The 15,751-nt window shown below is 33.6% G+C and overlaps 1 protein-coding gene across 2 annotated transcripts in view; it reads right to left on the bottom strand.

The window, feature by feature from the left end:
• The window catches only part of Slc38a11 (solute carrier family 38 member 11), a 54,017-nt gene that overhangs the window by 33,741 nt on the left and 4,525 nt on the right, over nt 1-15,751 (bottom strand). The window contains exons 4-7 of one of the 2 annotated variants that reach the window (XM_013075822.3): nt 11,642-11,776; nt 10,617-10,682; nt 9,294-9,400; nt 7,553-7,632 (exon numbers count right to left, since the gene is read on the bottom strand). In XM_013075822.3, coding sequence (XP_012931276.3) covers nt 7,553-7,632; nt 9,294-9,400; nt 10,617-10,682; nt 11,642-11,776 — 388 coding nt within the window. The remainder of the gene's footprint in view (nt 1-7,552; nt 7,633-9,293; nt 9,401-10,616; nt 10,683-11,641; nt 11,777-15,751) is intronic. The other variant, XM_021265455.2, reaches the window with a different exon arrangement.

Here is a 15,751-nt window from a genome sequence, read left to right on the forward strand (position 1 = left end):
CATTTCTGGGCCTCATCCATTTCTGCTAACAGTACCTTTTCACCTCTCTCTATCACTCCTGACCCTTTTTTTTTTTTTAATCCAATTAATGCTCATGAATTTTTTTGAGCAGCAGATCATGTACTCTCTTAGCCTGAAATATTACCTGCATACATTGGTTGGGCTGGGGCCCTGTTTCCATGGCACCTGCCCATAATTCTATTACATGATATATTGAGAATGTCTTTCAGATGTCTATTCCATAAACTATAGTGATCTGAGGTCAGGGAATGTGCTTTTTTTTTTATCTTTGGAGTCCTCAAAAGTAGAAGAATGAGTAGGATCAGTTAGGCATTTAAAAATGTTCTTACTGGATCAAAGAATAGGTCATTCTATTTTAGCTCTTTGGTTTTGAGTCTGTATCAGAGACCAGTCTAGCTTCAGTCTGGTATTACTGAGAGGTGGTAGATCTCATGAAGGCAGCCATTTATAAAAATAGATGCTGCTGCTGGGCACAGTGGTGCATGCCTATAATCCCAGCACTCAAGAGGCTGAGGCAGGAAGATCATTGTGAGTTCGAGGGCAGCCTGGGCTACACAGTAAGTTTGAGGCCAGCCTGAACTACACAGCAAGACCCTGTCGCAAAAAAAAAAAAAAAAAAAGTGATGTTGATTAAAATAAAGACTTAACAGCCAGTAGCCTGGGCTGTTCCCCCAGCACCAGTGACAGACACAGGACCAACCCCCCTAGGCACACCCCATCTTGCAGATGTTTTCACTATTTTTGTGTAGATTAAGCCAGGTGGTAGCTCTCTCTGTTGTTTTGTGTGGGCAAAATGTGCAACTGGCTCTAACAATGCCACAGAATCTGGAATCCAATGCTATTTTAGCAAATGAGTTAGCAAGCTCTGCTAGCATTTGAAGTAGCCCTGGAAAGATTTTCTTTGACAATAAATGTTTTTACATGGAATTGTAATTACCTCAAGACATTTTTTATTGTCCTATTGCTTCAAAATTTTGGTCAGTCAATCCCTAAGTCCAGTGCATTAAAGCCAGAAGGCCTAAGGGTTCATTCAATCATTCAGCAATTATTTGCTATACTTAGTACTATGTTAGGTGCTCTGCAATAAAGCAAGTGTTATCTCTGTTTTTGTGATGCTTACAGCATGAGGAAAAGCATAAAACATACATACACAAATACAAAAAGAATAAAGACAATTTAACAAGTAACTTGATTATTTTACCATATGTTTAAATTCCTTCCTACTTCCTATAGTGAAAGTTCCAAATTTCACCAGCCAAAATATTCAAGCTCTGACACTATGTATTACACTCTCAGACAATAATCTCATCCTTGAAACAAGAAAGCTTTCTGGGCATGAATACTCAAATTCCCTACTAACAGTCTTCAGAATATATCCATATTTTATTCTGTGTATCTTTATACTACTATTTCAAGAAGAAGAAATATATCTCATTTACAAGTACCACTCTAATGATATCCCAAACTCCAATCTTTCAAGATTTCATGGCTCCATCTTTTTTTTTTTTGGTACCGGAGATCGAACTCAGGACCTTGCGCTTTCGAGGCATGCACCAGAACCACTGAGCTAAATCCCCAGCCCTGCTCCATCTTTTGACTTGATTTAGAACATGTTCAATCATTAGGTGTAAAAATAAAAAAGGTAGTTTTTAGTGCTTTTACTGTTTCAAGCCAATTTTTCCATTTTACTTCCATTTAGTGATATTCTTAAAAAAAAAAAAACGGAAGAGGAAGAAGAGGAGGGAAAAGGGCAGAATTTGCATAATTTCTCTATCATGCCCTTAAATCTCTCTAGTCTGATTTTCACTCCACCTTTTGATTGAAATTCTTACCATCTGAAGTAGACATTTGTAGTCTGTACCACACAAGGCTACTGCCCCTTCTCCGGGTACCACTGCCTTTTGTGACCACCCTTTGTTCCACTTTCAGTCCAGATATTTCAGTAGGGTTGACCCTACTCTTAGATCCCAGTGTGGACATGTGTAATGTAAACATAAGCAACTCAACTCAGGCCAAGATGATAAGACCTGGGATCATTTCAGTTCTTCATTAGAGCCAGTAAAAAATAATTGTGGGAGTGAGGTTGGAAGTATCCTAAAAAAGAAAGCTCTTTCTCATTTTATCAACTTGGACTTGAATAGACGTAGGGTGAGACTGCTGCTGCCATCTTGTCACAATGAGGGAAGCCTTTCAAAAACTAGAGCCCAAACAGGAAGCAAGACAGAGATTAAAAAAGAAAAACTATGTGTACTTTCATTAACTGAGCTCCAAAGTCCAACCATACTTTAAAACAGAACTATAGTCTCCTTCCTTGAGAATGTTTGCTAAGTTGGATTCATTTGTAAGTCCCACAAAGTGAATCTTATACACCTTATAACAATAATCTTAAACTTTACAGTTGAGTCAATAAATTCTCTTTTGCGACAATTAACAGTTCTGTGGTTGTCATTTGCAAATTTTTGTCATTGCATTATGCAAAAATGTCAATAATTTACAAGTCATCAAAAAATATAGTGGCTAGTATTTGTCATAATCAATGATTCTCTTTCCCAAACATATATTCTTCCCTTGCCATTACTCATGTTTTTCTAATCTTTTCTTTAACTCCCTCTAGCTTTTTATGTGAAGCAGTAAATTGTAAAATTTCACAGTTAAAATAGATAAAGGGTAAGGAAAATAATATGCATCGAGATTTTTGGGGATTTTGAGATTTTTTTGTGTGTATAAATGCCTGTTAAAAGTGTAGACACATTTATTATGTTTAGAAAACAACACTATTGATTAAATTCTGTAAAATACATGTCTTATAAAAGAAAGATAGCTTTAAATTTGAAATGCATGATATCATTTTCATCTGAATGCAAAAAAGTTGAATATTAATGAAAGAATGAAAGTTTTTGCAACAATAATGCCTCTTATTCCTCTTGGGAAAAAAAATAGGAGAACCGGGTTACTGCATTTTTATGCTTACAGACTTTCTGGAAAGCAATTAAATTGCTTTGCCATCTGAGTTTTTAGAAAGCAAAAGGTTAGAAAATACAATAAAACTGAACATAATTTCCAAAAAGAATGGAAAGTCATTGGACTGTGAGATATTTGAAATCACATAAAAAAATAGAATTTATGGCCCTCTGAGTTATGGAAAAGGAAATTGAATTGTGTTTTATTTTTAAAACACAACCACTAAAAAGGTGTTTCCATAGTAACCAGGTCAATACCAGTAACCATTACAGACCTTTTTCTTTTCTGATAGTGGGTTTCGAGATCTTTTCAAACACCATTTTAAAAGCCCTATGAAAAAACTCTAGCTTTTCTGATCATTCATCTGAACCAAAAATGAAGAAAACCACACATGGTACATTGAATTTCTCATGTCTTATGTATTATAAGCATTCTTTGCTGTCATATTTTCAGAAAAAAGCCTGCTTGACTAGCTTCTATACCAATCCCTGAACATGAGACTTAATTAGCCTGATTGTAAATAGGGACAAACAGAAGTTGTTTGCAGTAGTATTCAAACAGAAATAAAAGGTGGCACACTATTAAAAAATATACTTTTAAAAAGTCTAAATATTGAAATAGTTAAGTAAATAATAACTGTTATTAGAAAACATTCAAAGGCTCAGATAAAATCTTATATCATTATTAGAGGAAGATGTAAGCTACATTTTGTTTATAACCAAAATACTCAGCACAAAATTAATTCATTACGCTCCACCAGGAAGTAGACTCCACTTCCTCTTTCCTCTGTATGAAGCTATATTCCCACCCAGTAGTCATTTGTATGGCTTTATCTTCTCTACTATACTGTGAGCCCCTTTAGAGAAAAGATCTTTTATTTCTCTTTGTATTAATGATAGTATCTCACATGACATTTCGTGTATAAAAATACTGAGAATAAATGAAGAATGAATCATGAAAAATAATCACACAATAGTAACTAAAATGACAGAATCTCTGGTTTTGGAAGTGATGTGTCAGTTTATGTATACTCATGAACTTAGTATCTTTTTTCCTAGATCCTATTCAAAGATTCATTAACTATTGAACAGTGAATCCAATTGCTTGGCCCTGAGATGAATTCTGTCATAATCTCTGCAAGAGAGGCCCTGGCATCAAAAGTTTTTCAAGCTATTCAGGTGATTCTAGTGTGAAGCCAAAGTTGGAAATCATTATTTTACGCTGTTCTCCTGGGACACAAATGAGGACTGACTTCTTAATTTAGCTATGTTTTCCTTATCAATATTGCCTTATGGAACTATACATGTACCAAATACATAAGACCTTTTAAAGAAAACATGATGATTTCTTTCTTACAATCATTTTTATAATATAAATTTCAATTAAAAGTTTGGTTTTCTATGATTAAAATTTTAGTCCAAATTATCATTTATTGTTTTCTGTTTAATATACTTATTAACTTCTGGTTGCTACAAATTTACCTTTTGAAAATCAGAGCTGCATAAAGTATTAACACAATAGAATGTGAATAAATATCAGTAGAAGTGAATATGTACTTTTATGCTTTTATATATACTTTGTGAGAAGAGTTTCCTGATCTGGACTGACCATTAAGCAATCCATTTTCTTGGCATTATCTCTGCCCTTATTTCATGCTTCTACTTTGTACTTATCACATTTGTACTTTGTCATTCCTTTTTCTTCTTCTTCTTCTTTAGAAAATAAGCCCCTTTTCCATACCTGTGAACTTGCAGCAGTGTTATGGCTTGTACTAGATGCAGTCATAGGTGGGGCTTTTTGGAAGTGGTTGGATCTAGGGTGTGTAAATGTGGATTAAGGGTGTGATACTGGGATTAAGGATGTGCAGTACTGGATTAGTCCACTAATGGCTTTATCATAATTCTGGGTTTGGGTAATGGAAAGCCCCACCCTGGTTGTGGGTGGCACCACCCAAAAGGCTTGTAGTTTGCATGGGATAAAAGGAAAAAGGAAGTTTGCTGCTGCTGCTTTGTTTTGCTGCCTCCTACCTGCTTTGCCATGGACTGTTTCTCCTCTGTGAAATTCCTCTGCTGTGCCATGGAGCCAGTCTATTATGGAGTGAAACCTCTACAAACTGTGAGCTGAAGTAAACATTTCCTCCTTTAACTTATGGGTGTTAGCAATGAGGAAAGTAACTAAGACAAGCAGGTACTTATTTATGCTTTCCTCTGCTCCTTTTCTATCAGGACATAGTGCAATAACTGAAAACAATAGGCATTCACTAAGTGTTCACTAAAAGGCCACTTTGAAGTAGACCAAGTGCATTTCAAAGCCTCTAACTCTGGAGACAGAATTATCTTCCCTCTAGCTCACACATTAAAGCCCCAACTCTCAGAGTAATGATATTTGGAGATGTAGTCTTGGGGAAGTAATTAGCTTTAGTTGAGGTCTTGAGGGTGGGCCCTCATGATGGGGTTAGTGCCCTGATCAGCAGAGACGACAGTGATCTTGCTGTCTCTCTCCGCAATATGAAGACACAGCAGGAAGCTGTTCTCTCAAATCCAGGAGTAGTGCCCTTGCCAGAATGCAAACATATTGGCAAACTGATTTCTGACTTCTAACCTCCAGAACTAGGAAAAGATAAAACTCTGCTTAAGCCTCTCAAACTGTGGTGGTGTGTTACGGCAGCCCAAGCTGACTAACACAACTGTGAATCAGGATGAAATGATTTGAAGAAAAAATTAACATAAATGTGATATATATTTATGCTTTCTTTTATTTAAATCTTCTAAAAATAGGTCTGTGCTTTACAAATCAAAGCTATATTAAAAGCACTTAGATTAGGTATTTCATACTCTCTCCCAAATAAACTTGAGGTATTTTTTAATATTTTCTTGATAAGCTATAAAGCCTATCATAACCATAAACAGTTGAGTAATTTTGCAGAGCAACAAATAAGCAATAAGAAAACAAATTATTGTGTGGACTGCATTATCAACTAGACCTGCTAATCATGTTACCTTTGTGTTTTTTCTCACAGCTGTTATTCACTGAAGACTCAGATTTTTGCATTGCTTGAGATGTCATGCCTTAAATTAATTTTACTTTTCTTATCCAGTATAAATTCCCTAATGTATGGGGTATGGTTGGAAAATACGGTGCATATTTAAACTTTAAAAAATTTAAAACAGTAAAAGATACATTGCCATTAATCTCCCTTAAAATATTCCTCTTCCTGTTAGACACACTTAGCCCATTGTCCTTGCCACTTTCAGAAGCAGTTCTGGAAGTCCTTTTCTGTGAGTGCCTTTGGTTGCGCTGTCATGACTATCTCGATGTCCTTAATCAATTCAGAAGTTTTACCTTTCATGGTCGTTTTGACTATGGGTAAGAGCCACAAGTTGCAGGGTGCCAGATTTGTTAAGTAAAGTGGATAAGGATACTCTGTAATATTTTCAAGCCTGAAAGATGACTTCCAGAACTGCTCTCAGAAAGTGGCAAGAATGACGGGATAATGTGTTTGAAATGACGGGAAGTATTTCAAGGAAGATTAATGGCAATATGTCTTTTATTGTAATAATTTTTTAAATTAGAAATTTCACTGTATAATTTGATTACATTTCATATTTATTTATTCAAAATTATTTATGATGTTCAGCCAGGACTACAGAGCAAGTTCAAATCCAGCCTGGACTGAATAATGAGACTCTGTCTCAAAAAATTATTATGTGTTATGGAAATCCAATTCTGTTTAAAGCCAATTTAAACTGGTTTCATTCCAGCATATTCTTGGGAGTATGAATACAAGCTACCTGGTTTTCTTACCTGGTTAACCTACTATACAACTACACAACTATAGTTTAGATTAATAGTACACACACTTTTTCTGGCACCGGGGATGGAACTCAGGACCTTGCACTTGTGGGGCAGGTGGCAGCACCACTGAGCTAAATCCCCGGGCCAGTACACACACTTTTAAATTACAAGGATGAATGATATTTTTGAAAAATGAGGAAATAATACCAAGTTGCCAACATTTTACTTGGCTAAATAATAACATTAAAAATAAATAACACTGCCAATTTTCACTGTTAATTAACAAATAATGAACAGTGTAAACCACAATAATTAAAGAATATAATAGAATAGAATAAAAGGCAGTTTTCAAAGTGACTACTATTAGTTAAATGGAGAAAAAAACACTCACTATGTTCTTTACCCTTCTCATTCGAGCTTAGACTGGTGCAATTGTTAAAAATAAGTCTATTTTTACCTAACACCTATTTCCCACTATTCAAAATCTCTTCCTTACTCTAATGCTTAAGGATGGCTTGTAAAATGTTAACTAAACTTGATTTTATTCCTTTAACCTTGCAGAGTTCAGCTGAAAAATACATGATCACTTACATATAATTATTTTCTCCTATTTTTCAAATACTGAAGATAAGTGGTATTTCTGATTATTTATATTTCTATATTTCTTTACAGTTCTGATTGCTTTATATTTCTGCATTTATAATGTGTCATATATATATATAAATAAAATGAAGGCTATAAATCAAAGACTAACAAATGCAATAACAAAACTTACATGTGTGGACCCAATGAAATTACCCTTGTTATTACAATTCCAAGAATTAGAGTTGTTAGTACTGTAGATATAAAGGAGATCTGCAAAAGAAAATGTAAATATATTATAGGTTTAGAATGTGTTATTTTATGTAAAATATTACATATTTTTCTTTTTTACTTGGATAAAATAATGCATAGATTTTTTAGTCCAATTATTTCATAATTTATATTCTTATAAACTGATGCTAATAACCTTAGGCATGTAACTTCTTATCATATCACTGTCCTGCTACCCCCATAGATGAATAAGAATCAAATGTGACTATTGTAACTTTTCAACAAGGCTTTAAATGTTTTTAGTGGCTTCTTGCATATACTATAAAACTGGAACTTTTAGTTTATGAATATAGAATGAAATTATGTTTTCTCCTTTCATCAGGCTTTAAAAAGATTTGTACTTTTAAAAAATTTATAATTATTTTTCTATTTCTATCTTTATCTTGCCTTTTCTTTTCCAACACAACACATATACCACCCCCTCCATTTTTTTGATGCCTCTACATTTTTTTCTCTGCTTTCTAGCCTTGTTATTCTATTTTTCCTAGTGGTTGTGTTCTCTGATTTGTGCTTTTGCTTCTGCCTTTCTGTAGCATCAGTATTTTAATTGGTTAAAATAGAAACCGCAGTGTGTGTGTATGTGCACTATGCCCTCATTACAGTAGGTTTGTATTTTTATTCTCAATTTTTAAATGATTTAGCACATTTTAGGTATTTCTTTGATAGGTAAAAAAATCAAATTGATTTTACTTCATGTAATTATCATTAACTTTGTTTTATAATTTTTAAATTTTTAATTAGAAAGAGGTCCTTATTCTGAGTCCATGGCTCTTTTGAGGAACAGGTTCAATGATATGACCAAGTTCACATAGTTAGAAAGTGACAGAAAGCAAATTCAAATGCAAGTGAGCCTGACTCCTGATCAGGTCTCCTTACTACTTTGTTCACTAGGAGATTTAGGTATTTAAACATCTTAGTATGACACTTTCAAGAAGTACTTAGAGGAAGATGTTCAGGTACTAATATGGGAAATATTAGTAGCTTGCTTTTTAGAAATGCTTTGCTTTCTGCATTTAGAAGATAACATTTATATGTACATTGAACATGTAAAATAAAAAAATAGTTCAATCATTCAAATAATTTACACACACCACACACACACACCCTTTTGATATGCTTGTGCTTATGACTGGATGACTATTAATGATGCAAAGTATGGTGGTCAGAATATTCTTGAATATTGTTGAAACTACCAACAAAAATGGAACAGTTTCCAAAAATGAAAGTTACTATAAATATAGTTCTTACATTTTCTAAACTTAAAAATGTGCCATCTAATATCAGTTAGGGTATTATCTAATATCAGTTAGGGTATCTATCTTGAAAAAGGAAGAACAGCTTTGTTTATTTTCATCAAATTTTTTTTTTTTTTTTTTTTTTTTTGTACCTGGGATTGAACTCAGGACCTTGTGCTTGCGAGGCAGGAGGCAGAACCCCAGCCCCTTTCATCAACTTTTTAACCATCAGTTCCCCAAAGCAAGCTAATAATTCAATCATAGTTTACTGTAGCACAGCCATAAATAAACCAAAAGAAACTAAAACTAAATATTGTAATTAAGAATTTTGTCAAAGGATTGTGGATGAACAAAATAAATGCAGGTAACAAGGTTCATTTCTATGCCTATTTAAAACATAAAAATTACCTTTCCAAGCTTTGCTATATCTCGATACAAGGACAAAGGCAGAGTGAAGCTAATGGTGGAAAGCACAATAATGAAGTGTCGACCAATAAACAAATTTTCAGGATCAACTAAAATACAACAAATGTTATTTAGTGTTTATAGGTATAAGAAGCACATTGACGATATGACTAAATAGTTAAGCATGAGGCATATAATTTAAAAAAAATGGCTCAAGTAGCATAAAATCTACCTAAATGACAATGATTTTTGAGTTAATAAACTCCATAAAATCATGTAACAATAGAAATAAATCATAAAAATGTAAATATAAAATAACTTCAGGATGAACTTATATTTAAGTGATATTACAAACTTTTGCACTCATATTTTAACAGATTTCTAATTATTTTCTCTGATCCTATTCTTCACAGAAAATAGGCTTTTTATTTCTGAATTATTCTAACAACCATGGTATTGTGAAAAGCCGAATAGGAAATGAGGTTGTGGCACATGTTGAAGGGGTCTGCTCGAGAACGTTCATAAAAGTTTTTCTGTAGTCAATCCACACTGGATATAACACAAATGTCCCTTAATTGGGGGATGAAATTCTGTTACTGTACATCCATAAAATGGAATGCTCAACAATTGAACACACACACACACACACACACACGAACACAAACTACTGATATGCTCATGGACATAAACAAATCTCAGATACACCTTGCCAAATGAAAGGAGCCAGACTCAAAAAGCTACACCCTGTATGATGCTATTTACATAGTCTTCTGAGGAAAACAAAATTACTGCCAAGAGAAAAATCAGATCAGGGTTGCCAGAAGCTACAGATGAGGGAAGTTTTTTGTTGTTTTTTTTTCTACAAGGGGGTATTGGGAAAGTTTTTTTGGAGAATGATGGAATTGTATATTTTGACCGCGGATTGGTTATATGACTATATACATTTGACTAAACTCACAGAATGTATGCTAAAGAAGGTCAGCATTAAGTTATAGTTTAATGCAAATAAGGGCACAGAGTTTGCTTATTTAAGAAATTTATATAGTATAAATAGGATATGAAAACATGTTTCTATAGAGAGTTGGTGATGCGAAGCATAAGGAATTTAAAGTATATAAATAATAATACTGTTTTACTCAGCTAAATAAAAACTAAACTATGTATAAAAGTAGGTTAATACTTTAGGATGAATATGGATAATGGAAATTGTAAAACATCTGAATAATCCAATGCTTCCATAATTTTACTTCTAAATTATTATGAATTACATTAACTATAGATAATTACATAAAATACAGATATTTTCAATGTCTTCTTTTTACTTACCTCCTGGGATCCTTTGAAACACTTTGCTCAGAGTATCTCCAGCTATTATGTTGTAACTTATCATAGCTAAAAACATAATTAAAACAAGTCATCAGTAAGCCATCACATAATTCATCTTGCATATTTTGAGTATAATCAGTTATAAATTTCCAAATATTACCATAGTGATACTACTTTTAAGTATATATTATGATTACCAATACATAGAATTTTAAAAATAGTTAATGCAACAGATTTATGATAGAATACTGATTTGTATTACAGAAAGATTTCACTTTACTTACTGATTTATCCTGAAACACCTTTAAATAGTGAGCTTTGAAAGTCATTCAAAATGCAATTAAAATTCAATTTCTAAACACTTTTTCAGGAAAACATGATTACTTAAAGTGAAAAATAATAATAGCAAGTTTTAAGGCACCAAAATATCTCCCTAATAGAAAATGTAAGACTTTGGGGGGAATTATAGTCTTATTTGTCTGTGTAAGTATATGGGACTAGTTGTTTGGACAGTAACTTCTGTAGTACTGATTTTAGAAATGAAGTCACTTTGGTCATTGGTTTAAATTGACGTTTTATTTATTTAAGGAGTGTTTGGTAACATACTCATTATTATGGTAAAACATTAAATATTGTCCTACTGTGAGGCTTTTGCAAATTCTTGGGTTTTCTTTAAAAAAAAAATTGAGCCTTAGTAATCTGTTTGATCTCTCATTCACTTTCAATCCCAGATCATTCTGTATTTTTTTAATTCAGATTTTTTTTGTTTAGATTTTTTTTTTTTTTTGCCAGAAGGAAAACCTAAACATTAGGTTTAGGATGAAAATGAACTCCATTTTATTTTAGAAAAGTACTCAGAAAATAGAACAAAAAAAAAGGTTAATGATGGATGTAAATCTTTAATTTGGGAAATATTTTAACTGTTAATTTTCTTGAATGATTTTTAACTGACAAACTATTTTTATTCAGAAATGGCTATATATTAATATCAATCATTAAGGTATTTATCTCAACAGTCGTCTTACCTATGAAAGGGTACAAAAACTGTAGAATTGAGAGGAGGAGATAGCCTGTAAAGCCGAAGGTTTTGTTAACCAAAGACTGGTAGGTGTCTGTTCCAGAGAGGGCCCCTCCTTTTATCAATAAAACAAGAGAAAAGTCTATGGTAAAAACAAAAATTAGATAAATGTCAGAATACATTTTTTTTTAAAAAGAAGAGTTTATTTAATGGCAAATTTCTATGATGAGAAGGTTAACTTTTTCCCATAAAGTATCACTTTTCATGAAACTGTAATGTTTCCAGTAGTGTATTTTTCAGTCAGGATGCAATATACTTCACATATCCAGGCAACAAACTGGACAGAATAAGGTACACAAAGTGCCCAGGTTCCATTTTAATTTCCTAACTCAACAATACAACCACTGATGACAGGATATGGCTCAAATGTCCAAGCAACACAGTGTAGGTAATCAAATATTTCACAGGTATTCAAAGTGGGCATGCTGAAATGAAAAATGCTGTAGACATTTTAGAAAATAATAGGTTTACAGCTGGGGATTTAGCTCAGTGGTTCCGGCACCTGCCTCACAAGTGCAAAGTCCCTAGTTCTATCCCTGGTACCATAAAAAAAAAAAAAAAAGGTTTAAGAGATTCATTTGTTTTGTAACAAAATAAAACTATTTAATTTTATAGTTATTATGGCCAAGACAACACTACGAAATTTAAAAAAATTTATATTCTAAAAAATTCAGTTCCAAATTTAGAATTAAATTTGAATATACAAATATATAGATACCACATGACTAAAAGTTAATTTTTCTCTTTTTTCATTTAACTCAATGCCTTTTTAATGAAGTAAATTGTGGCTATCTTGGGTACAAAAATATGCACACCATGTGATGTGGTGGTTGCTGTTTTAAAAATCTCTCTCATTTTTCTATCATAGTGATTTCTTTTTTATTCTTTAAATAACTTGGAAATGCATTAAAATATAAAGGAGAAAATATGAAATTGCTGTACGATTTTCACTCTGATTCCCTCCTACATTAATGAAACTTCTCTCCACTAAATTCATCAATAATCTCCAAGTTGATGAGTCCAATTACTTTTTCTTAAACCTTGAACTATTTGCTCTTTCAGAGATTTTTTTGTCCTTAGGACTGGTTTTTACCAGTTTATACTGGATCTCTGGGCTATTTGCTCACTCTTCAAGATGTCCTACTGTGATCTCATCATACTTATGGTTTCAATATTCACACAGATTTTAGCAACCCTTAAATTCATGTCTTTGATTGAGACTTCTCAAAACTTCAGACTTTTTTACATCTAGCTACCTAGTACACATTTTTACTTTGGAGATCTCATAAGCTTCTACATTTTAAAATATCCAAATTTTGCTGGGGATTTAGCTCAGTGGTTCTGGCACCTGCCATGCAAGCACAAGGTCTGGAGTTCGATCCCCGGGACCAAAAAAAATACCCGCCCCCCCAAAATCCAAATTTTAATTTGTGTCTTTATTATGAAACTTGATTCTCCATCCACATTTCTCCAATTTGTGAATAATATTAACAGAAACTTGAGAATTGCTCTGGACTTTTCAGTGTTCATTGATTTCTATATTGTTTTGGTCCTTACATCCAGTAAGTATTGCATCACAAATATTGACAAGTATCTCTTTAACTTGCTTTCATGTAGAGCTTGGCCGTTGTAATTTCTAGCATGGATTGCTGAGTAATATCCTCACAGTTCTTTCGTCCACTAGTCTTGCCCTCCAAGATAATTTTGAAATTCCCTCCCTACCAAGATATTCTGATATTGGATCTGCCCACAACATAAATCTAACCATGCCTTCTACTTAAAATCCTTCAAGAAAACCTACCAATGTTTTTTCATGGACAAAAAAATTCTTTATTATGTGTGTGACTCTTCTTGAATCTTGTCTATGAAGCAAAGCCATACATCAACCTTGAAGAGTAGTGTTTAAATGTCTACCAAAATGCCTGATGTGCTACAGAGGATACATGAATGAGAAGTTGTGCTGTTTTTAGTTATTGTTTACAGGATGCATATGATGGTTGAATAAAATATCATTGTATTTGGAGTCAGACTGTAATGATAACGACCACAAATCACTAGTGAAAGATTTTCCAACACTACTCCATTTTCCAGGTCTTTTCTCTAAGGGTTCACCTATATTAACTAATTAAATGTTACCAATAACACTAAGCAGGTGCCATTATTATCCTTGCTTAATAAATGAGAAGAGTGAGACATAGAAGGTTAATTAATTGCTGATCTCCACGTTGCTAATAATGACAATGTTGGGATTCAGGCCCGGTAGGCTGGCCTCATAATCTACGCATTTAATCATATATCCTAACAGCAGATTTTGCATAAGTCATTTAAAACCATTTATGTCAGAATCTTTTCTTCCATAAAAGTAAAATATGAACACCTTCCTTATGGAATCAGACAGACTTAGTGTTGGGACTGCATTATGCTCAGCATCTACCCAGCCCTCAGGAAATGATAATGACGGTCTTTACATGAGAGCCTTCATATCTGCTTCTGTAAATCTCTCCAATTTCCCCTCTCTCCATTATGAACATCAACCCTACACTTTAGCAAGGCTGAGTCACTTATATATTTCCTGTGTGCACTTCCTTTACTAGAGTAGCCTTCCTTTCCTTTCTTTACTAATTCACTTTTATTTCAAACAGTGGAGCTATCTCCTTCTCAGAATATTCCTATTTCTTTGCGGTAGTTCAATGCCAATTTCCTTATCACAGGGTACAGATTTTTATTATAGTGTATTTATGATGTATTATTGTATGATGTTTGTCTGTCAGACACACTGCATTGTGAGCTTCATAATGGCATGGGAAATTGTTCTTTATTTCTGTACTGGTAGCAGTGTCAAGGCCTAGCCCATTGTGTTCTGTATATATTTGAAGAATAAATTAATATCAATATATCACAATTGCTAGATATCTACCTGATTCTAACTAAATGTAACAAATGACCTAATAAAGAGATTTTAAATATTCTGCAAGCAAAATGATAGTTATTAATTTTACTTGGTGGGGGTGGCTAGAAAATGCTTCCCTGAAAATTTGAATGCTGTCTGGAGGATGAGCTAGAATTTGCCTGGTAGAAAAGAAGAGCAACAGGACTCTCAGTGGGAAGGGGAAGGCAGTGTATGAACATGTTCTTTATGTGGGGAATCAAACAGTTCAGAAGGGTAAACAGAGATTGTCTGCATGTGAGTGCTGGTGACAGCTTAGAGTATCTGGAGATGAGACTAAAAATGCAGACAGTGTCCATATCATAAGGAATTTGATTGCAATACATGTTTGTTGTGTTTGTCATTACAAAGTCTTGGGTGCTTTGAATGGGGAATAACAGATGAAATGGAGGTTTTCAGAAAGATAATTCTTGCAGCAATATGGAGGTTTGGTAAGAAAGTACACAGATGGTAAAGACAGGAAAACTGAAGAGCTGCTTATTAGCCAAGGAAGAGAACCAAGGAAGACTTGCGTCAACAGAGGAGGCAACCAATTTCATAAATGTTGTGAGTTTTATTGAAGAGCTGTATATTTGAATTGAGAATGCTGAAGGTTTCTTAAAGGTCAAAATGTATTGCTTAAAGTTAACAACATTTAAAAGCTAAGTCAATTATAAATATACATGCTTTCATCTGCATGCAAAATACAGGACATGAACATATTGTCTTACAAGTTTTAGGTATTTCAGCTGGACCTGGTGGCCAGTGCCTATAATCTCAGCTACTTGGGAAGCTGAGGCAAGAAGATTGAAATTACAGGCCAGCCTCAGCAAGTTAGAAAGGCCCTGTCTCAAAAAATAAAATAGCTGGAGATTTAGCTCAGTGATACTATGTCTGCCTTGCAAGTGCAAGGTCCCAAGTTCGATCCCTGGTGCCAACACCACCCCCCCCACCAAAAAACCCCAAAAGGGCTGGGGCTATAATTCAGTGGTACAGCACTTTCTTGTCATGTGTAACAGCTTGAGATGAATCTGTAGTACTCCCAAATTTAAAAAAAGAAGTTCAGTTATTTCAAATATCAATTACTATAATATTTTGATCTCCCTTTAAATATATGACAGGCACACTTTA

This window comes from Heterocephalus glaber, unplaced genomic scaffold, assembly GCF_053883595.1.
Source record: "Heterocephalus glaber isolate CG9 unplaced genomic scaffold, H.glaber_assembly_v1.0 deba00000347, whole genome shotgun sequence".
NCBI classification, from domain to species: Eukaryota; Metazoa; Chordata; class Mammalia; order Rodentia; family Bathyergidae; genus Heterocephalus; species Heterocephalus glaber.